Source organism: Pogoniulus pusillus, chromosome 6 (genome assembly GCF_015220805.1).
Source record: "Pogoniulus pusillus isolate bPogPus1 chromosome 6, bPogPus1.pri, whole genome shotgun sequence".
In the NCBI taxonomy this organism is placed as follows: Eukaryota; Metazoa; Chordata; class Aves; order Piciformes; family Lybiidae; genus Pogoniulus; species Pogoniulus pusillus.
This window is the reverse complement of record NC_087269.1, coordinates 14,801,462-14,823,739: the sequence shown is the minus strand read 5'-3', so window position 1 is coordinate 14,823,739 and position 22,278 is coordinate 14,801,462. Positions and strand designations below refer to the sequence as shown.

Genomic DNA, 22,278 nt, shown 5'->3' with positions numbered 1-22,278 from the left:
CACCATTGCAGGGTGCTTGCTTTTAATTGATGCACACAGCTTCGGTATGGTAGGTGTGTGTACTTCACAGCAGTGCCTCGTGGACATGTGTTCAAACAATCTAAACCCTCTCACCTCCTACCAGGTGGAGCAGTACATATGGAGTAACTCAGTCTAATTGTTGCAGGCACTGAACAGATGGGGTTTTATTGTCTTGAGTGCTTGGAGTGTGCCAGTAGGATTCTTGCCCCAAACAGCAGCTTGCTGAGATGCAACTTGCTGCGGGAAGACTGGTTTGTGGCTGGGAGTTCTGCAGAGGTCTCCAGCAAACATGATTGAGGTGGCATGAACGAGGAAGGATGAGAGGTGGTTTGTGTTTATTTTGGTCTCTTTATTATGTGCCATTTACTTGCTGCCTTGTACTTGAGCAAGTTCCATCATATCGCATCATAAAACACCCTGAGCTTTTTTCACTTTGATGGTTTAAAACACTTTGTGGAGGTGATTGTTTATTCCCATTTCATAAAGGTGTGTGAGAGGGAGCTGCTGTAGTGAATTCAGAGAGAAACTGCTCCCTTACTGATTTCTGTTCCTGAACAGCCACCCCTGTATCACATGTCTTCCTTTTGTAGAATGGAGATTTCTAAAGAGGAATTTGGTAAGAGACAGCTATGCCCTTTTCTCCTGCTACCTCTTCCTGGCCCTTGTCGTGGTACTACAAGCTTAGTGCATGCTGGAGCATTTGACTATCTCAGATACTGTCAGTTTTTATTGGAGAGGGAAAATCAGCTGCCTGCCTTTGCCATGCGTTCAGCTTTATTTGATGAAGACAGAGATGCACTCGCTGCTGCCCAGTGCACCACGCTGGCATGGACGTTCAGTTGAGAAGATGAATGTGTGTAGTGGCTATAAAGTCACCCTTGGTTTCCTGCAAAAGGGAGAATACCAGCCAAGTGTTACTGCTTCTCTGTTCCCTCTAGCTGGGTGCAGGAAGAAAAGAGCTTAGTGTGCTGTAACATTTGAGTGTACAAAGAATGTTCTGTGCCAGACACTGCATACTGGATCCACAAAGTAGATGCAAAGACCAGGCTTATGCAGTGAATGATGGCTCAGCATTCCCACCTCTATAATAAGCTTTGCAACCTTTGTGTTCTTCCCTTAGCCTACTTTCAGCACCTCCAGAGTGCTTAATTTCATTGCTCAGGACAAGAGGACAGGGTTGTCTTATGGGACTCTGGAAACATAGCTGCTGTCAAGCAGGAGTGGGTGTTAGCTCATCTGCAATAACTTGATGGGGAGAGTTTGAAGGTCAGAGAATACATGCTGAAGAAGTGCTGTCTGTGTGACTATAGTGATTTTGCTTTCCTTGCACATTGGACCCTGACCCAGCTACTCATGAGGTTAAGGTGGGCAGGGTGAGGTTTCTTGTCACAGTGGGTGCACGTGGGCTGAAAGATACTAGAAATTAAGGGACCAATAGCTTAATGTTGCCAGTGCATTTCAGTTGTCATGTGTGATGTTACAACTAGTGGCAAATTAAATTGAGAAATCAATTAAATCTTTAATGAATGCAATATTGATTTTCACAGGAGCCCTTTCCTGTCAGCAAACTCTGCATCTTCAGAAGTTGTTTTAGTCTGAGCTTCCAGACCATATGTATTTGAGGGAAGAAGGGCTAGTAACAGTTCTTTCAGCACTGGCCAATTGTAGGCTCAGGAACAGCCAAAGCAGGAACTTTGCAGAGAACAGACTGCCCTTGGGATCAGTTCCTGCTGAACATCTCTGTCCTGCGATCTTTTCACCTCTATTTTTCTTGATCCTGTCTGCCCTTCTGTCTCCTTTTTCCTATCTCTGTGTGTCTTCCTTTGGTATTCTTTCTCTCTCTTTTTTTTTCCTATCCTTTGTTTATCTCTAACTGAAGCCTTTCATGACCCTCAGGAAATGACAACACTGTTGTATTTCCTGTTGCCACCACGCTTTTCTGAGTTTCACCCATTCTTCTTTATTTGAGATCATCAAGTCTTTGAGACCAAGACTGTCCTATACCTCTTTCACTTTTACTGTCCAATATCATAATTAGGGCAAATAAAGGATTAATTTGCACTTATTTTTCCTAAATAAAGATGGAATACTTTACTTTTTTTCTTCCTATCCTTCCCTTCTCTCAAACAAATAAATACATGTAATTAAAATGCAAGAAGTACATAACTGAATAAATGCAAGTGCCCTAAGTTGCTCAGCCTGGGGAATCATAGAATCATAGAATCAACCAGGTTGGAAGAGACCTCCAAGATCATCCAGTCCAACCTATCACCCAGCCCTATCCAATCAACTAGACCATGGCACTAAGTGCCTCATCCAGTCTTTTCTTGAAGACCCCCAGGGATGGTGACTCCACCACCTCCCTGGGCAGCCCATTCCAATGGGAAATCACTCTCTCTGTGAAGAACTTCTTCCTAATATCCAGCCTATACCTACCCTGGCACAACTTGAGACTGTGTCAGGTTCATTGATATGTCTCTCCACCTGGCTTCTGGCATTGTGGTGTCTAGGCAGCTTGCTCTCGGAACACTTGTATGAAGAAGTGGAGGGAGATGTGTGTTTTCCTGGCATGGCTAGTGTGTAAATGACTCCCACTGGGAGATGGAGAATATAGAGGTCACTTCTGGTCTGCCATGGAGCACTAAGCAGTAACCTCAAGATAAGCCAACTGGAAGACTTTTTTTCCATTCCTGAACCATTATTTCATCTTCTGCCTGTTGAGCATCCTTCCCTTGTCCAGTGACAGTCTTCTCTTGCTGGCTGCCTGCTGAATTGTGCAGCCATCAGAGCAGGCAACCTAGAGTGTCATGTCTCAGTCTCTAGAGCACTGTACCCCAAAAGCACTCTGAAATTTGCATGACTAATGGCAGCCAGTCCCACTGAGGACTTTGTGGGGGTGCGAATACCTAAGTGTACACTCTGCCAAAGGCTGTTTGGGAACCACAGTGTTTTGTCTTTCAGTTGACACTTCACTATCTCCTTGCTTTACAAATGTGTGGAAGATGATAGCATTTCATGAATACCAAACACAAGCCTTTTAATTTTCTTTTTCTTTTTTCCCATGATCGATATGAACATCTCAGTAGAGCACAGCACATCACTAATCTTTTCCAAGTGCTTTAAGTACTCCCTTCTCCCCCTTCCCAAAGGTACTGGCTTGCCAATAATCAAGGCAATCACATTGTAGAAATAAAACACTGCCAAGGCTCAGCTGTTAGGTAATGCTGTGTGAACTAACGATGGTAAAAGCCACTATTCTATTCTCCGTAAGGGGGAGACTCTGCTGGAACGCTCCAGTCTCCTGTGGTCTCCAGAAACAAATGTCTGTGGAGTGGCAGCTTTGCAAAGTGAAATTCCAGCTGTTACTCAGGAGGTCAGTTGCCTAAAAGTATGCCCCAGGGATAAGATGCATTTTGAGAGATGGAAGAATGGTGGAGGCATATCAGACTAGTCAATGCAGAAGGGCACTGCTGCAGCACAGCAGCTTGGACCAAGTAGTCATGGAATTTCTTATAGCAGATGTGTGAGGAGGAGCTGTACCTCATGCAGAGCCTGGCCTTGGTAGCATATGCTGGGCGGTAAGTGCCTGGCTACATAGAGCCAGAATTGAATCCAAGCTCTTATTCCTCTGCCTCAGGCTGCCTGTGGATTTGGTAAAAAAGCTCTGCAGAAAATCAGTTTGGGAAGGAATTCTTTAGAGTGAAAAAGCTTGTATAAAACAAATTAAACAGCCAGACTTCTTCTAGTCACTGAGGAGTTGTCCATTCACTTGTAGGGAAATGAGAAAGGAGACTTGAATTCTTCTCCTTCCTTGATGTCTGTTGATTCTTACTGCTGTGGCAGCTGGTTGCTGGGTTTGCTTTCCCTGGATGGGCCCCAGCTGTGATTGCAGGTGCCGCTCCACTAGCTCAGATCCAAACAGGGGCTTGTGAGCAGGCAGCCCATGTTGAAGTGCTTCGCAGCAGTGGGTACAAATGAATGCCAAATCTGTTCAGTGGTAAATGTTGGAACCATACAAGTGCACTGAACCCTTTGGAGCTGCCAAACCTTCTGTCAAGCCAGAAGTTAAGTTGTTGTAAATCTGTGTTCTCTTTTCTTTCAGTAGCTTGTAGTGTGTCCTGTAGGAGTGTAAATATGACTCCAGTCAGGCGTGAAACATGCAACTTGAAAGCCACAGTGTTTGAGAAGTTGGGTAATGGAGAGTGTGATTGTGACTCACAGGAGCTGCTTCTCTGGTCAGATTGAAATAGGAAGAGTCTTGGCATGTCTGTCTGCTTGCCCTCCTCTGGAGAAAGGAGGGGTGTAAGAAGCCTGGCAGGGGCCCTGCTAAATTCAGTTTGATGATGTGCCTGTCATTGCTGGTGAGACTACAGGAGCTCCCCTGTGCTAAGTACACAGAGATGCTGTAGGAGCAGCTGCTGGAGCAACTGCCCCTGTGTATGGACAGCATCTGGTGTGTTGGTGAGGTGTGTGGCTGGGAATGTTACAGTGAATCTGCAGATTTTGTTTGGGTGGGATGTTTTTAGGTTTTCTTGCACTCCCTTTTCCTTCCACACTGTTGTTCTATTTAAAGAAATAAGGATGGTTTCCAGGTGGGTCTTTCTGTCGGCTCTGATTTGCATAACCCAATGGCACTTGCTTCTGGACTCAGGCACCACCAGTTCTTAGCTGTGATGAGATCTGGAGAAAGCAGCTGAAAGCCCTTCTGCAGGGGGAGGTGTGAGGAGGAGGGAACCCATTAGAGTGCAACAGAGGGAGCTGAAGTGAATTTTCTTGCCTGTGAATATGCGAGTGAGAGCCCTGACTGCTGCTGCAGTGTAATTCAGCCACACCAGTGTTCTCCAGGCACCAACGGTGTGCATCTGTGCCAAGCACTGACACAGGTGTCCTCCATGATTAGTGTTTTCCTCAGCAATGGATCTTACTAGTGACATCCCAGCTAGACCAGCTGCAGGGAGACTACTGTTTTGCCATTTGTGTTCACATCTGCACCTGACAAGCAGAGGAGAGGCTGAGGAAATATTTTAGCTGTAGTTTGGGTTGCTTTTTTTTTTCAATTATTATTTTACTTTCAATTATATATTCCTTACACCTGTCTCTAGATCCACCTGGAGGGAAAGGGGAGTATGTTGGTGCAGGCAGTGAGAGAAATGAGATCAGAAGTGATCAGTGTTTCTGCTGCCATATTTGGTACATTTCATGAGTTATGTCTAAAGATCTTAACTGGGGCTGGGAACTAAAGTTGTCATGGAAAGAAGTCAAAATGATGCCTGCAATCATGGATGGTACAAGTAAGTGCCAACATTGCCAACACAGCTGAGTTAAAAAGCAGTAAACCAGCAGCATGAACACACCAGGCAGTACAGTTTCATAGTGCAAAATGCTGGGCAATGCTGGTTTTGAAAGGATGAGGAGACGCAGTTCCTGAGCAGGGTGGGATAGCAGTGCCCAGGTTTTCCGTGCCTCTGCTGCAGCACAGCAGTTTGCAGCCTGTTCCCAGCAAGGCAGCAGTTCCCTTTGCAGAGTGAAGCCCTGTGCCTGCTGAAACAAATGCACTCACACGCAGGGCAGTGCCTTTGCGGACAGTGGCCAGTGAGGCTGGGAGTGAGTCGGCATCCGCCTCTCAGCAGGGAGCGTGCCTAGGGCAGAGCAAGCAGTGCAGTGTGACAAGGGAGGAACTACTTCTTGCAGGACTGTGACTTCATGTGCACTGACGCAAGCTGACAGGGAATTTCCACTCCATCCCATGGCTGTTCCTGAGATCTCTGAAAATGTCCCTTTTTTGTTTCAGAGCCATCATCAATCACTTCAACCCAAAGATAGAGTCTTATGCTGCAGTGAATCACATATCACAGCTCTCCGAGGATCAGGTAAGCCAGACGTGATAGCTTTCCTTGTGCTGACCTCTGGAATACAAGTGTTTGGGAGTACCTTGTGCTCACTGGAACTGATGATGTGGCAGCAGTATGAGGGGTGAAGGCAAGACTCTCACATTCCTTGTTCAGATGGGGGCGAAAGGAAAAGAAGCAAGGCTTTTGCTTTAGCCAATTTTGCCATCACATGCAGACATCTTAGTCCAGCAAATGCAGAAGGATGGGTAGGAATATTGAAGATCTGCAGCGTTGCCAGCAAGTGTGGCTGGAGACTGTGAGAATACTAGTGTTTAGAATAGGGTGGGAAGTTCTTGGCAGTGCACTTAGTTATTGGTCATTCCTCAATTTGCTGTGATATTAGGGAATTAGAACTCAGGCAACAGCTGGTAGAAATTTTCTGGGGTAATTGAACTGCACTGCTTTAGATTTTGAAAAGAAACGATCTTTATTAAAGAGGGTGATAGGATTAGGTTCATTTTCCTTAATTTGGCCTCATTTGCTCTCTTCATGTCCTGCTTGTATTGCATAAATGTGTAAACGTGGCTTTCTGAAAACAGGATACTCTGCTTGGTCTCAGGAAGGGAAGAGATGGCCTATTTCCCAAAATAAAATGTCAGGATTATGTGTTAATCACTCTTGGAGAGGTAAATGACTCTGCAGGACCCTGGGGTGGACAAAATACAGAACTGCCATACAAGCTGTAGGGGTCAGCCCAGAGAACAGCAGTTTGGGACATATGTCATTAGAAGTCACCTTAGATTTCTCCTTCCACTGCATGGGATCTCATGCTAGTACCTGTTAAAAGATCCTGGCTCTGCAATTCATTTGTCTTTCTGTCCATGATATTTTTACTCATTGCTTGATAATGTCCTTCCATGCTTCCCACTGGCCTTCTTATTTATTATCCTAAGCAATCTGTAATATGAACCTCAAACTCTCAAGTTGAAGGCTTTATTGGTACAGTGGGAAAAACCATGTGGATGGTAAAACCATATGGACCTTACTGTTTGTTTTTTTCTCTGCTATATTCTCATTGAAGCTGGATAGAAGAACACTGGGTTTAATTTAATTTTCTGTATTTTTCTGCCTCTGAGAGTCACTGTACCCACAGCTGTACTTAATGATGCTTCATGTTATCAGTCCTCCTTCATTGATGCTACACTGATTGCATCAACCCAGGCCCCCCAAAAAGAAAATCTTTTGATAGGCAAATTTAAAACTAGAGGCTTGGATAGAAGGGAATTCTACATAGCCTTTGGGTTAGTCTGGGAAAGAGCTTTTCAGCTTTGTGTTGTATTCCTCTCCCAGCAGTTCAGGGAAGTCAAGTTAAATTCTTTCTTCCTTGTGTGTTATTCTTTAAATAAAATCTCTAGCAGCAGGCAAATAATGAAATTGGTGCTGATGCATGGAGCATTTTGAGGAAGAAGATTAGGAAGTTGAAAGACAGATTTTCCTTTTTTTTTCTTTTCTGCCTTAATGTTTTCTCTCAGCATAGGGAGAACATAAAGCAAAGCAATAACAGGCCCTGGTGAACTGCAGAGAAATGATGGAGATGTTAGTGTGGGGGAGGGACTGTGTGGTCTCACTGAGGATATTTAGTCAGCACTGCTGTTTACTGCACAAGGAGGAGAGGGAGGCTCCTTGCCTTCACTTTCAATTTGCCAGTGAGGTCAGGCATTTGTGTTGGACTGGGGTTTCCCCTTTGTCAGTAACTGTCTCACATGGTAAGTGTCTAAGAGGTAGTGGTAGGTGGCAAGGATCAAGGCTTTTGTGGGAGTATCAGAATGTTTTGTTTTCATTCTGTGCTAGCTGTGCAGCACGGGATGAGAGATCAAACTTGCCTTTTGGCTGCTGCAATCTCTCTGTTTTTCTTTTTCCCTTCTAGCTGCAACTTTTGGTTTTACATGTGTGTTCACTTAATTCCACTTTTCTCCATAAATATTTTCTACACACAATCCACTCTCCTTTATGGCCCTGTTTTTTTGAAGTGTACCACATGGAAATATTTAATGCTGACATTTAGGTTGTGTATCCACACACAGATAGTACATTCGGGACTGGTTATTCCCTCCTTTGAATTACATCAGTCATTTCAGGAGACTGGCATTTCCTTACTGGGAACATTTGTTTTTACAGTTTTGGGGTCAAACCTTTCTTTTGAAGATTTCTTTCCTAGATATAAGCCTTTGCCCAGTTTCTCATGCTCCTCTGTGGTGTCTGAGAATTTCCTGTTATCAGACAGAGTTTTGACATAGCTGTGTTGGAAGGGGGAATTTCCAGCTGCTCTGAGTTGCTTCCAATTCACTTGAACCTTGCCAACTCTTACTTGAGCCTGTGTCAAACTTGCTGTGCTGCCTCCAGGCTGTTCTGGCACCCTGTTCATGTATTACATGGTTTTATTTGTTTTGTTTTGTTTGTTGGATTTTTTTAAATTGTTTTTGTATTTTTAATGTCCTTAAAAGTAACTATGTAATGAGTTGAGAGAGATTTTGCTCATTTTCTTCTCCTAATCCTATTGAAGGCTTTATTACCTTGCTTAATCACTAATTTCTGTTTATTACCATTGTTAAGTCTGTCATTTCAGTGCTTTCTTTTCCTTTTTTTATTTATAAGCATTAATGTTAGCTGTATTACACGGTGAGGAGATTGGTGAGCCCTTCAAAATGATGGACATGAGATTGTTTTAAGGATTGGCCATTAATACCATTGTACATCTTCAGCCCTAAAGATCTCCAGGAACCATAGTTTGGATATGTAGACCTGTGCTCCACACAGGTGTATTTGCAAGACTTCATAGTGTTGCTTAACTGACTCTTGTGGGATTTATCCCATGCTGAGATCAGAAATGCTGGGGAGAGACCTTTTTCTTTCCATATTCTCTTGAGCAAAGAGTGGGAGATTCCCAGGGGCAAGGAAATGTCAGGGACTTGATGAAGAGCCACCTCAGTCTGTCAGTATTGTGTAGTCCTTGCTGGTGCCATTCTCAAAGGGTCTACTTGCCAAAGCAAACTCATGATCCTTCCTAGTTGTTAGCTGTGCTGACCTTGCTGTAGTTAGTTACCACAAGACAGGAAATGTCTTACTCAGTCCCTGGCATCTTCCCTCACTTGCTAATTTGTTAAACCTTATTTCAGTAAGGTTCATTTGTGGTGTATTTGTAGGTTATTTTGTTTTGGTGGGGTTTTGTTGTTGGTTTGCTTGTTCGTTTGTTTGTTTGTTTGTTTTTGGTATTCTGCCTCTCAACACGTGTGGTTCCTGCCTGTTTGTCCTTTAAGGAATTGAAAGATGCCACACTATCAGAAAAATACGATTGGCCACTAACTGCCAATGTAGTTTTAGCTCTTACATACCCATGTCTTCAAAGATGTTTCAGTCCCTTCTCAAGTCAAAGGGCAAAATAGCCTTCTGTGAAATGAATTCATAGGCTTATCTGTACTCTCCAGATGACTGGAGTGCCTAGTACTTAATTCGTTGGAGGCAGGAGACTTTCTCTGTGCCATGTCTGATCTGAGAAGCTCTCAAGTTTTGTAGCAGAAGCAGATGCAGAGAAGCAGGGTCAAGGCAGTGAGAAAACAGCAACATGAGAGTTGCTTCAAAAGGGCAAACACAAACAAACAGAAATACTAAAAACAGAGGGCATAAATGATCTGGAAAGGATCTCACATCTGCCTTTTCTGGATGTAGAAGAGCAGCAGCCTGTAGGAAGGCAGCTCTCTGCCTGATGGTGATGTAACACAGTTACTGTGGAGAGGCTCAAGTGAAAGGAGATCAGTATTTTTGGTGAAATCTCCAGTTTGGAGGGGGTGTAAAGTTCAGCGGGAAAGACTGTTGTGAACACCTGCCTTGTGTATACTAGTCTGGTAATTGCAGTTGAAAAGTGATGAAATCCAGATCAGATTCAGATGGAAAAGCAGGACAACTGTATCTCATTTGAAGTTGTGATAAACAAGTGTAATGTTTGGGTCATTCCACGTGGTAGTACCTTTATAACTAAGGTAACTGCAGTTGGATTGGCCAAGCAATCTTACAGAGCCATTTCATTTTCCTTGAGGTCACACCTCTGTGCTGATTTGAGGCTAATTGGAATATCTTACTGAGAGAAATCAAATCCTCAGCTGTGAGATGAAAGAAAAAACCCAGCAGTACCTTGTCTCACCCATTCTTCTACTGAGAAATGCAACTAGTCCAAATAGAGATAAGACACTCACTTCTCAGTTAGCTCTCACTTCTGTTCCTTCTTTCTGCTGGTCTGGTGGCTCTGTCTGCCTTAACTCTCTAATTCAACCTAACCCTTTTTCCTCTAACCTCCTTGTTGTCTTTTTGACATGTCCTCTCAGATCTCTCCAGATTTATCATGTGAGATATACAGTGATTGATCTGTTGATTTCTGAAGCGAGGAAAAGAGGGAGCGGGGAGGAGGTTTGGACTGGGAGCCCTCCTGGGAACTCTGATTTCTGGGAGGAGTATTGTGTTTCTGTATTACTCTTAACTTGTATATAACTGTGAATATTTGTGTATATCTGCTTGTATATTGGGCTAAGCTGTAAATGTAACTTCATTAACTTCCAGCTCAGATGAGTCTAGCCTGGGTGATTTCATAAGGGGAGGTGGGAGGGGTGGGTAACACCCAAACCATCACACACCTCAAATGTTGGCTGTTCCTCCCTGACCACCCTGACTCAGCCTGTTGTTACCTGGGGGGGCTTCATAGAATCATAGGATTGTTTAAGATCATCAAGTCCAAATGTCACTCTAATGCCATCATGGCCATTAAACCACATCCCACTGTGCCATGGTGGCATGTTTTTGAACACCTCAAGGGACCATGACTCCACCTCCCCCTGGGCAGCCTGTTCTAATCAAAGAATATTAGAGATTGAACAGGACCTCTGGAGATCATAGAGTCCAACTCCACTGCCAAAAGCAGAATCCCCTAGAGTAGTCCACACAGGAATGCATCCAGGCAGGTTTTGAAAGTCTCCAGAAAAGGAAACTCCACAACCTCTCTGGACAGCCTGTTCCAGTGCTCTGTCACCCTCACTGTAAAGAAGTTTTCTCTCATGATGAGGTGAAACCTTCTATGTTCCAGTTTGTAGCCATTGCTTCTTGTCTTATTGCTGTGGCTCACTGAAAAGAGATTGGCCCCATCCACTTGGTACCCACCCCTCAGATATTTATAGACATTGATGAGATCTCTTCTCCAGACTAAACAACCCCACTTATTTCAGTCTCTCTTCATAGTGAAGATGCTCAAGTCCCATAGTCATCCTTGTGGCTCTCCACTGGACTCTCTCCTGCAAGTCCCTGGGGAGCCCAAAACTGCACACAGTAATGCAGGTGTGGTCTCACCAGGGCAGAGGAGAGGGGGAGAAGAACCTCCCTAGACCTACTGGACACAGTTTTCTTTATGCCCCCCAAGATGCCACTGCCTCTCTCAGCCACAAGGGCACATTGCTGTCCCATGGAGCACTTGCTGTTCACCAGGACTCCAAGGTCTTTCTTCATGGAGCTGCTTTCCAGCAGGTCAGCCCCAACCCATACTGGTGCCTGTTGTTATTCCTCCCCAGATGCAGGAACACTCTTTAGTAATGAAAAATTTCCCAATATCCAATCTAAACCTCCTCTGGCACAACCTGAGGCCATCTTTCAGGAGTAATCCAGAGGGAGACTCCACCAGTGAACAGCACAGAAAGTCCCAAAAGGGTGCAGTTGGGTTTACATGCCCTATCTGAGCCATTGAAGTCATGTTTTATTTCACTTGTTCTGGTTTCTGTAACTAGCAGCAAAACCACTGGCAGGTACCAAAGGCATTGCTGTCTTCCAGTGCTGTGGGCAGTGGTGTTAAGAGTCAAACACCTGTCAGCATGGGTGTGTTTGGTACTTCTGAAATACCAAAGTATCAGCAGCGACAGGTTCTGCTGCAACAACTACCTGAAGGGAGGCTGTAGCCAGGTGTGGGGCAGTCTCTTCTGCCAGGCAACCAGCAACAGAACAAGGGGACAGAGTCTCAAGTTGTGCCAGGGGAGGTCCAGGCTGGATGTTAGGAGGAAAGAGAGTGATTTGCCATTGGAATGGGTTGCCCAGGGAGGTAGTGGAGTCACTGTCCTTGGAGGTGTTCAAAGAAAAGACTGGATGAGGCACTTGGTGCCATGGTCTAGTTGATTGGACAGGGCTGAGTGCTAGGTTAGACTGGATGACCTTGGAGGTCTCTTCCAACCTGGTTGATTCTATGATTCTAATCATGATTCTAACAAATGCCCCATATCTCTTACATTAATCTCTTACATGTTATGAGGGCTCCAGAAATACTTTTAAATGATTTTGACATAATGCTCCTTCACTTCTGAAATGCAGCAAGCTTTGGGGTAGAAAGTATCAAGCTTTTTAGTGCTACATTGCACACAGTAGTGGGAATGTGAAACTCCAGCTAAGGGGGCACCATGGCAAAGCCCTAATTTAAAGTCTTCACATCGTTGCAAATGAGGCAGGGGTGTTGGGTTTCATGGTCTCATTACTGACACCTACTCATGATCAATGGCTTGAAATAGATTTTATTGTTTAAATAGAAAGCTGAGCTACACCAAAAGAAATTGGAATCCCAGGTTTAAAAAGTCTCCTGGAGCTGGTAAATTCCTGGCTTGTCTAGCTTAGGGAGGGCTTCTCTGATTTAGGTATTTTTCAGGAGCAGGGGGGTCAGGTTTTTTTTTTCAGTTTTTGTTTTGGTTGGGAGTTTTTTGTTGTTTACAAGAGAAATATCCCTGCAATTCACTGGTGGCTTAGATTGCTTTATGCAGCATGCCAGACTCAATGGGTCTGAAGGACTGATCAGCTTTGCTGCAAGGAGACTTGATGTTGGAGATGAGCTTTGGAGCAGTGACTTTGTACTGTGTGGTGCCTTTTATTAACATGCAGAGTACAATACATTGTGCGTCACTGCAGGAGAGGGAACCAAGTGTGGCAGGTCCATTAAAGGGAAAAAGAAGGGCATTGTTTTCAAAACACCTGCTGCTGATGGTGGGATTGTCATCCTATTCCTAATTCAGTCCCAGAAACACCAGTAAGAAATGGGAAAAGCCTTTCAGTTCCCTTGTTTCACACAGTGGTGCCCCAGCATTCTGCCCATTTCTACTGACAGCAGTAGCTGCTCTGTGCCTCTCTCAGGCGGCAGCATGACCCTGGATCACCTTGTCTATTCCCAAAGCAAAGGAGTCTTTCCATACTGTGCCTTGCAAATGCTAAAGCATGTCATGCTTCATACCACTTCTGTGAGCTGTCCTCTTTTGCAGATTAGAGACTGCCTCAAAGTACAAACTGGTAGCAAAGTAAGCCCATGAAACTCCAGAGCAAGGCTCTTTTCATATCCTTGCCAGGCTGTCGCTGCTGCTACCAGGACTGATAAGGGCCTGAAAACTGCTGTAGTGTAGGTGACCACTGAATGTTGGGGTTGTGTTTTGGAAGAGCTGCCTTCTGGAGCTCCTACTTGCTGCTGGTTGCAAACAGGGTAAAGTCTCCTGGAGCTAGATAAAGCTTCTGTGCTGGGGCTACAGAGGCAAGACTTGGGGATGTGAACTACGAGCCCAGCCTGAGTCACAGCTGGGAGCATGCTGAGAGAGAGCCACAGGTTTAACTTTGTAATAAGCTCCCAGCCCGTACTGTGGAGACAGACTGATGTTGGGCTAGTGCTTGTCTTGCACCCTTTGTGAATGTTGCACAAAAGGCTTCTCAGATTCCTGGTGGGTATATTTTATATGTGGTACTTAACTAAGCTTGGAAAAGAGGCTGTGGGTTGCTACAGAAGGGGTCTGCAGGCTGGGGTCTGAACTCCTAGTTTTTCACAGTATCACCAAGGTTGGAAGAGACCTCACAGATCATCAAGTCCAACCCTTTACCACAGAGCTCAAGGCTAGACCATGGCACCAAGTGCCACGTCCAATCCTGCCTTGAACAGCTCCAGGGATGGCGACTCCACCACCTCCCCGGGCAGCCCATTCCAGTGTCCAATGACTCTCTCAGTGAAGAACTTTCTCCTCACCTCGAGCCTAAATCTCCCCTGGTGTAGCTTGAGGCTGTGTCCTCTTGTTCTGGTGCTGGCCACCTGAGAGAAGAGAGCAACCTCCTCCTGGCCACGACCTCCCCTCAGGTAGTTGTAGACAGCAATAAGGTCATCCCTGAGTCTCCTCTTCTCCAGGCTAAACAATCCCAGCTCCCTCAGCCTCTCCTCGTAGGGCTGTGCTCAAGGCCTCTCACCAGCCTCGTTGCCCTTCTCTGGACATGCCCAAGCTTTTACTGTGCTGTCTTGAGCAAATTTTGAGCCCTGTGTCCTGCCAAGTGAGAGGGCAGCTTGTGTGGAGCCCCTGGGGAGCCAGGCAATGTTGGAAATGCTGCATGGTCTGCTGGGGAAGTGGAAGGCAATGTTATGGATTGCCTTGACTGCTGAGTGCCTGTATGGGGCAGGGAGAGCTCCACGGAGGATTGCAGCAGAAGGATCCAAACAGTCTGCGTTGATAAGGATTAAATTACAACTCGGCACATCTGCGATTAAAGGAGGAGCTGTCAGCGGCTGGCTGCTGCGAAGGCACAATTCAATTTGCATTTTGTAACGCTTCAGCTTCAGAAGGTTTTTTCTAATCCCTTGTGAAACAGGAACAATAGGCACTGGCTGTTGCCAGGTGCATAATGCATACAGACACCGTGCAAACTTCTGTCAGCGTCCTCTGTAAAGCTGGATTTCTAGCACCGTACTCTGCTGCTTTAGTCCTGAGCTCCACCCTAAGCTCCGGTACACTCAGTCATCTCTCTGCTTTAGAGACCTAGAAGCAGACAGGCTGTAGCCTGCTGTGCCAGTTACGATCAGCAGAGTGGCTGAGAGCACCGGGTACTGGAGTCAAATTCTCTTCTCACAAAAGCAAACAGGCTTTTCAGTGGCTGCCAGCCATGCTCGTTCTGGGCCTTCTTTAGGCTAAAACCGCTGGCGTCAGAGACTGGTACTCTTCCTTCTCTCTGGTAGTACCCTGCTGTAACAGATGATGTTTTTCTGCCTCTCATCTGGATCCTCTAGCTAGAGCTGCAGCTGTTTCCCAAAAGTGATAAATTGGGTCACCACTCCGATTTCAAAGTAAGAAGCAAATTGAGCTTTGTAGTCTCTGTGCTTCCCAGAGCAAGAGAGTGAATGCTGTTGAGCCAAGTGGTGCTGCACCTGAACAGAGCTCCACTTGGCTGGAAGAATTGGGCATTTGGCTCTCTATCACTTGCTGTTTGGATGTTAAAACAGTAAGTTCACATTTCTTGTCTGCGGCAGGGAGCACAAAGGCAAACCTTTTAATAGAGGAAAAGGTGGCATCTTTGATGTGTATCACTCCTCCTAGCTTCGTGGGAGATCTGAGACAGGTAGTGGGATTGCTCAGGGAGCAAAGATGTGTTACTCAAAGACAGCAAGCAGGAAGGATGGATGTCCAGAGAAGGGGAACTGGGGACGGTGGTTCTGCATCAGCCAAGTGCCAGGGGCTATAAATCCATTCCACTGCTTTAGTCAGAGAACACTTGGATTCCCCCATGGCTCAGTTAAAGCACAAATAAGCTCCTGGGGAGCTAAGTATTGCTAGCAGCACATGCTGTTTCAGCAGCAGCATCTGCCTCATAGCTGGCATGAGCATAGGCCTGTGGAAGGATATTAATTCATAGCCCTGTGTTTGCTTTCACCTGAGCACCTGTTTGTGGGAGTTTCTCTTTCACTTTTTCCAAAACAATGAATTTATGTTCTCAAGAACTGCTATCAGAGAGAGCCTATATCCTGCCTCCTAGATAAGAAGCTGATGGATTAGCCTGGACAATTGTCTGAAAATACCAAAGGATGTCTGAAATAAGCTGTTGTGACCGAGCAACCGTCACTTGCATCAGTGTTAAGTAGTGTCACTGTTGCAATCTGTGCTAGTTTGAAGCAGGCTAGAATGTTTTGGTGAGAAGAACTAGATTACAGGCTGTGGAAAGAAAACAATGGTGATGTCTACTTCACTCACAGTGTTGCTGAGATGTATAGGAACAAGAGAAAAAAACATTAGATAACACTCTTGGCATCACTCTCACTCGGGCTGCTGGCTGAGCTGCATCTCTCTAACCTCACCCTCCATTTTGGGCTAACCCACTTTGCTTCCTAACCTCTTGGCCTAACCTCCATTCTTCCTTGGGACTGGGGTAAGGTTGAGAGGGGTAGGGGGAAGGTGAAGAGGTGGTTGAGAGCCCCTCCTGGGGACTCAGGTTTCTGGGAAGGGAGTTGTGTTTCTGTATTACCTTTTTACCTTGTATATTTCTGTATATAACTGTATATACTGTAAATATCTGCTTGTATATTGTGCTAGCTGTAAATATAAGCTTCATTCATATTTCCAGAGCCGGCTGAGTCCAGTCTGGGTGATTTCTAAAGTGTGGAGGGGCAAGGAACACCCAAAAAAACCCAAATCGATGTTAGTTTAAACTGAGAAGCTTTTCTCTTCCATGGAGTTAGCTAGAGTAACCTTTGGCTGTAAGAGAGTAAGTATGGAAAAACATCCTTAACATTTGGAGAACAGGGTAATTCCTTGCAGACATAATGTTGTTTCCAGTAGCCCATGTCATATGCCTTAGCCCTCCTAGTTAGAAAGTTTCTCACTAGGTCTTACTGTGTGCAGAAGCTCACTAATGAAATACCATGCTTAAGGCTTATTTGCGCACAAACCCCATCTTGGTTTCCCAAGTGTGTTTTCCTCAGCAGTTGTAATTCAGCAGGCTGCATTTGTTTTTTAATTGGCTGTAAAAACACACAGAACTCTGAAATCTTACTCTTGGACTTCCTGACTTCTCAGAAAATGCTGGGTTGAGTTCTTGTGTAGAAGCCATAGAGGAGGAGAAGCTTTTGTGAGTGCTTCTCTCATTTGCAGTGGCATGAGGAAGGTCCTGTTTCACTAATGGACCAGTTGCATCTCTGGGATTTCACAGCTGCTTGCAGTGAAATGAGACAACAGAGAAGGACACTGCAGAAGGGGCATTGAGGTGTTGGAGTGGATGCAGAGAAGGGTGACGAGGCTGGTGAGAGGTCTGGAGAACATGACCTATGAGGAACAGCTGAGGGAACTGGGGTTGTTTAGTCTGGAGAAGAGGAGGCTGAGAGGAGACCTTATTGCCCCCTGCAACTACCTAAAGGGAGGTTGCAGTGAGGCTGGAGCTGGTCTCTTCTCAGAATTTACTAATTATAGGACAAGAAGAAATGGCCTCAAGTTGCATCAGGGGAGGTTTAGATGGGATGTTCGGAAGGAGTTCTTTACTGAGCAGGTGGTCAGGCACTGGAACAGGCTGCCCAGGGAGATGGTGGAGTCACCATCCCTGGAGGTGTTTAAAAGGAGAGTGGATGTGGCGCTTGAGTCGATGATGTAGTGATTAAGGATGCTGGGATGAGGGTTGGACTGGATGATCCTGGTGGTCCTTTCCAACTGTAGTGATTCACAGCGATGAGATGTTGTGCTGAGGGATTTGGTTTAGTCAAGGACTTGTCAGGGTGAAACTAATGATTGGACTTGATGATCTTGAAGGTCTTTTCCAATCTAAGAAATTCTGTGATCCTTCTGGCAGTGAGATTTAGTGTCAGGGAACTGGCACTAAACAGCTAACTCTTCTTAGGGTGCTTTGGCTTTGGGAAGCTCTGTGTTGTCTTCTGCAGGCCAAACTGAGCTGCTCCAGAGCTCCATGGTTATAGGGCTTATTATGATTATTATTAACACAGTGGAAATCTGGAAATATTAGGATCATGCTGATGCTGTGAGAATTCGTTTCTCTGGGCACTGTTATGAGCTCCTCTTTGGTCATATTTCTTCAGCAACACCTGGGAATCAAACTATTGCTCTTCCTGCAGGTAGGACACCAGTTGTCCTTTGCAGCCTTCTCCTAAGTTCTGTGAAAATTAATGTTCCAAACCCCAAATCAAACCAACCCATGTGTGACATAAAGCCTACCCTGAGCCTACATTGCCATTCCTTCAGAATGTTTGAAAGGAAGAGTGAGGAAATGACTGAGTCCCCATTTTGAGTCCTCTTTTGCCCCAGAAATACATGCACCTCTCCTCAAACCAGGATACTGGCCTTTGCTCAGCTGTGTCATGGCGGTGATATGCTGGAGTCAGGCATTTGTCCAGCTTGCACGAAATGTTTGCTGTGACTGTCACCGTAAGGTTTATGAGTGAATTTATGTAACACAGACCATAGGTCTGGATGGGGTTGCACATGATGGTATCTGCAAGGCTTCTTTGTCCCTTTTCATTTCTTAGAAAGGGTAGCTGTGAGCTACAGTCAGTATAGGCTCTTTAAGGCTGTGTTTCATTGGTAGGAAAGTACTTCTTTTGTTGAATGTCTTGAAACAGCAGGACAGGAGCAATCTTCTAGCTGATGGAAACAGAAATGCGCATTTGTGAGGAAGACAAGGTTGTCATGCTGGAACTTAGGCTGCCTGACTGACAGCATCCAAGCTGTTGTACTGGGAAATTTCTACCTTGTTAATGCTCCTGAAAACTAGTGACTTAATGGAAGCATCTCACTGTAGACTCTTAGTTCTCACCTCAGCTATAAAGATGTGCTTTTCTATTTTAAATGATGGACCTGTTTAATTACAGTACCACCTACAAGTCGCTTTGTAGGCACAGAAAGGAAACTTAAGTCTGTTGCTGGGCTAACCTGCCTTTCTCAGAAGAATTAAAAAAAGCTACTGTAATGCCTCATCTTAGCCTTCTTCCCAGATACCTGAGCATGACACACTTTTTGCAGGGAAGAATATTAATATGATCCAAACTTAATTTCTTCAACTGATGACAGTTTCCCACTTCGTCAAGTTCTTGCTGAGCTTTCCACCCTCAGTAATGCCCAGAGGGACTACTTGAGTCCTAAAGTGAATCTGTCAAGATTTACTAAGCTGGTATTTCAGAGCTGAGACTCAGTGATGCTGGGACTGGCCAATTTATGCTGTACTAAACATGGTGGCATAATGAAGTTGGTTGGTAACCACTCCTGTCCCAATTGCTCATCACAAAATCAGTTGATAAGTCATATCAGAAACTTACGGTCCTTTCTGTGACCATAAGCTTGAAGCACAGCCTGGTCATCATCCTCACTCAGAAACCCTTTGAGTTAAGTATGGTTAAAATATGTAAGTAACTGTTCTGTTGAGAGCCATGGCTTGAAGCTGCTGTGCTTTTTGCACATGAGATCAGTGTGAGCTCAGCTTACGCGTGTCAGGGAGAGCTTTTTCTGTGGTGGGTTTGGAACAGGTCAGGTTGAGATGCTTGAAGGAAAAAAGGAGGTTGTTTTGATCCTGAACTTTGTTTTAAAAGAAAAGAATGATGCAAAAATCTCACAAATCAGATCTGAGGAGCAGAAAAATTTCATTTTGATAGCATCCCCCTTTAAAAAAGAAAGGGGAAGAATCACTTGCCGGCACCCTCACAAAAAGCCTTACTTTAAAACATTCAATAGATGTGGTTTAAAAGATTAATCCAGACTCTGAAGTGTGAACCATATCTCTCCAGTAATCTTACATAGTCAAATCCAGGTGCTTGCAGGCTGCTGTAGATTCTTCTGCCCTGCCTCTTGTTACTAACTCAAGAACAGTTACTGCAGAAATATCTACCCATTTTTTAAGCTCACAGCTCAGCTCTGTCACTTGCTCTTGGAAAAGACAATCAGATCATTCTGATGCTAGATGCCACTCCCTGGCAGAGGTTTTAATGCTTTCATGTCTGTTAGGTTAATAGCAAGTGGCATTTTGGATTGCAGGCTTCTTTTGCTCTGTGTATTTCCTTCTCTGTGGGTATTGCATTGTTTTTCTGCCACAGTATTTGACTTGAGTTTTTCGCTGTACTTGTTTCTTGTGTGGAGGGCTGTGTGTCATCAGGCTGCTGACAGCATGCACTTGAGAGGATTCCTTTACATGTGCCTCTTCTGGCATTTTATGATCCTGTCTCTTTCAACATGTGATAGCAGAATATAAAGTAGGTCATTTTATTTCCTTTCTGCTTTTCTCAGTTCTGCAGCTCTTGTGATCTTTTAATTCTTTCTGAATATCAGACAGCTTTGGAGGCTCATGACTGGGAGAGTTCAGCAGGCTCCTAAAGCTTCAGCAGTCATCTTGGGATTAGACCTTAACGGGGCACTAGGGACATCTTTCTTAGTACCCTTTGGGTGCCTTGGATACCCTGCTAATTAGTGCCCTTGACATGTTTTAGAGAGATGAGAAGGAAGAACCATAGTAGCTTTCCTAATGCACAGCCATCACTTGGTGCTATGATGCATCCTGTGGTTGTGGCCATCCCTGCCTGCCCTTTTGTTCTCTCCAAGCTGATTGTATCTGGCGGTTGTTGTCTGGAAGCAGTAAACCAAGCGAACAGCTGTGCTTACTGCCACTTACAAAAATGCACCAAACAAAAGCTCTAGTCACAGCCACAAGTCAGTCCTTATAAAGGCATATAGGAGGAATTCAGTCTTCCCCAAGTTAGGCTAGTTCTGGCTACTGCAGACTAACAACAAACCCCAAAACTTTGAAGTGTCTGAATTTTTCCACCTGCAGCCTCATTTTTGAGTGCCCAAGATAGCAGAAACACTGGGGTTAAATTACAGCACCATTTGACTGAAAAATTCCCTTTGTAAATCGTTCTCAGAGCTGTAAAATCAAAGTCACAAAGATCAGAGTAACAAAGACTTGGGTCCCTCTTCAACTTCTGTCACTTGGTTTCTCAGCAAGGTAACTGTGGTATCAAATTATTCTGTTAACCAAAGGTGAGAATGAGCCCCTATGGTGTATCCCACCTTAAAAATATGTGTCTATGTGGTCAAATGAATGCAGACTGCACATTTTTGCAGAACTTCCCTGATTTTTGAGACAGAGTTGGAGATGCAAAGAGACCTGGTCCAAAACTTTCACTCAAGCTGCCTTCAGGTGGTGTTGAATGCCTGAGGGAACTGCTCAATTGATAGGCCTGGTTGGTTAGGAAAAGTCAGGTAGAACTTGATCTGATATACATTAGTATAAGGTGCAGATTCTTAAGAAATTTGCTATGTAAGCATGAAATCATCTTTAAGTATAGTCAAAAAATCAGATGTAGGAATTATTTCAAGAGGGCAGTGCAGCAGCGTCTTGGGAACAGCAGAGTTTAAGGTTCCCTTTTCCAGCTTGATGCAGTACAAATTAGTGGTTTTAAAATCCAGAGAAAAAGCAGCTGAGTTATTAATCCCTGGACTGAAGTCTTTAAGTCCTTTAAATGAATGAGTTCTGCTTGTCCTCTAATCCCTTTGAATCACAAAAAACATAGACCCAGACTTGTTCTCTGCTGCATAGTAAGAGGAAATTTAACCAGTGAACTAAATAAATAAACTGATTAGTTGGCAGCAATAAGGAGCTGTGTGTGCACTGTATCTAATTGCTTTTTCACATTGTCTTCCTCTGTCTTATTGGAAGATGTGCAAAAAATCTGCTAAAAGCCTCTCACCCCTCACCAAAGCTTTGAACCTTCAACTTCAAAGGTCACTGTGTGGATCACCTCATATTGCTTTGGACAGGCTTTGCTTGCGACATTGCTCAGCCAAGCTGAATGTTTCAGCAGAAGTTCATGCTGAAACTGAACACACCTCAGAATTACAAAGTAAATCAAATCTCATTTCCTTGCTTGCAGAGAATGTGGGCTGTGTGGGCTTTTTTTCTTCTTCCTTCTCAGTAATTTTTATTTTACCAGGTCAGAGTTACCTTTTTCTTATGAGAGATCCTGAGCGAGTGGCTTCCTTGAGCCTTATTCAAAAACCCATCAGAGCTAACAGCTTTGGAAACGTTTGATGTCCAGGAGGCACTTGGGAGCACTAAATCCTCACATAGCATTTTTAGGCTGTGGAACAATGGTGTCCTTCAAGAGCTGCAGAAATTACCGTGGAGATGATATTTCCATTACAGATCCTGCAGGTACTTATCTGGGAATATGGCAAAAGAGAAATTTAGGGAGAAAATGACAGCCTTGATGATCAACTCCTTTTCGCCAAGAGGATGGCATCATCTTTGCCTAAGTCTTCAGCAGTGCCGTATGTGCAGATACATCCAACCTCTGTAGCCAGCAGGTTCAGTTTAGAGCTGTGACAGCAAAGGGTGCCTGTTTTTGATTCAGAGGGCAGGCATTGTGGACAAGTAGTTCTCCAGCTTGCTGCTCTGCATACTGATTAGCTCAACTTGAGGATTCAACAGCTAAAGGTGCTTTGAGAAAGAAGCAGAAGCTTTGTTCTTCTCAGACTTTGGAGAGAATGGGTCCAGTGCCAGCACAAGTCACCTTTTCCTTGAATGTCAGTGGCAGGCATAAAACCAAGTCAATAATCTTATCTGGCCTATTAGC

At 44.7% G+C, this 22,278-nt stretch overlaps 1 protein-coding gene across 8 annotated transcripts in view; it reads left to right on the top strand.

Moving 5' to 3' along the window:
• Positions 1–22,278, top strand: part of ARMH3 (armadillo like helical domain containing 3) — a 156,373-nt gene that overhangs the window by 108,346 nt on the left and 25,749 nt on the right. For 7 of the 8 annotated variants that reach the window (XM_064144550.1, XM_064144549.1, XM_064144547.1 and 4 more), the window contains one exon: positions 5,813–5,891. In XM_064144550.1, coding sequence (XP_064000620.1) covers positions 5,813–5,891 — 79 coding nt within the window. Of the gene's footprint in view, positions 1–5,812; positions 5,892–9,945; positions 10,024–22,278 lie in introns of those variants that run through there. The other variant, XM_064144553.1, reaches the window with a different exon arrangement.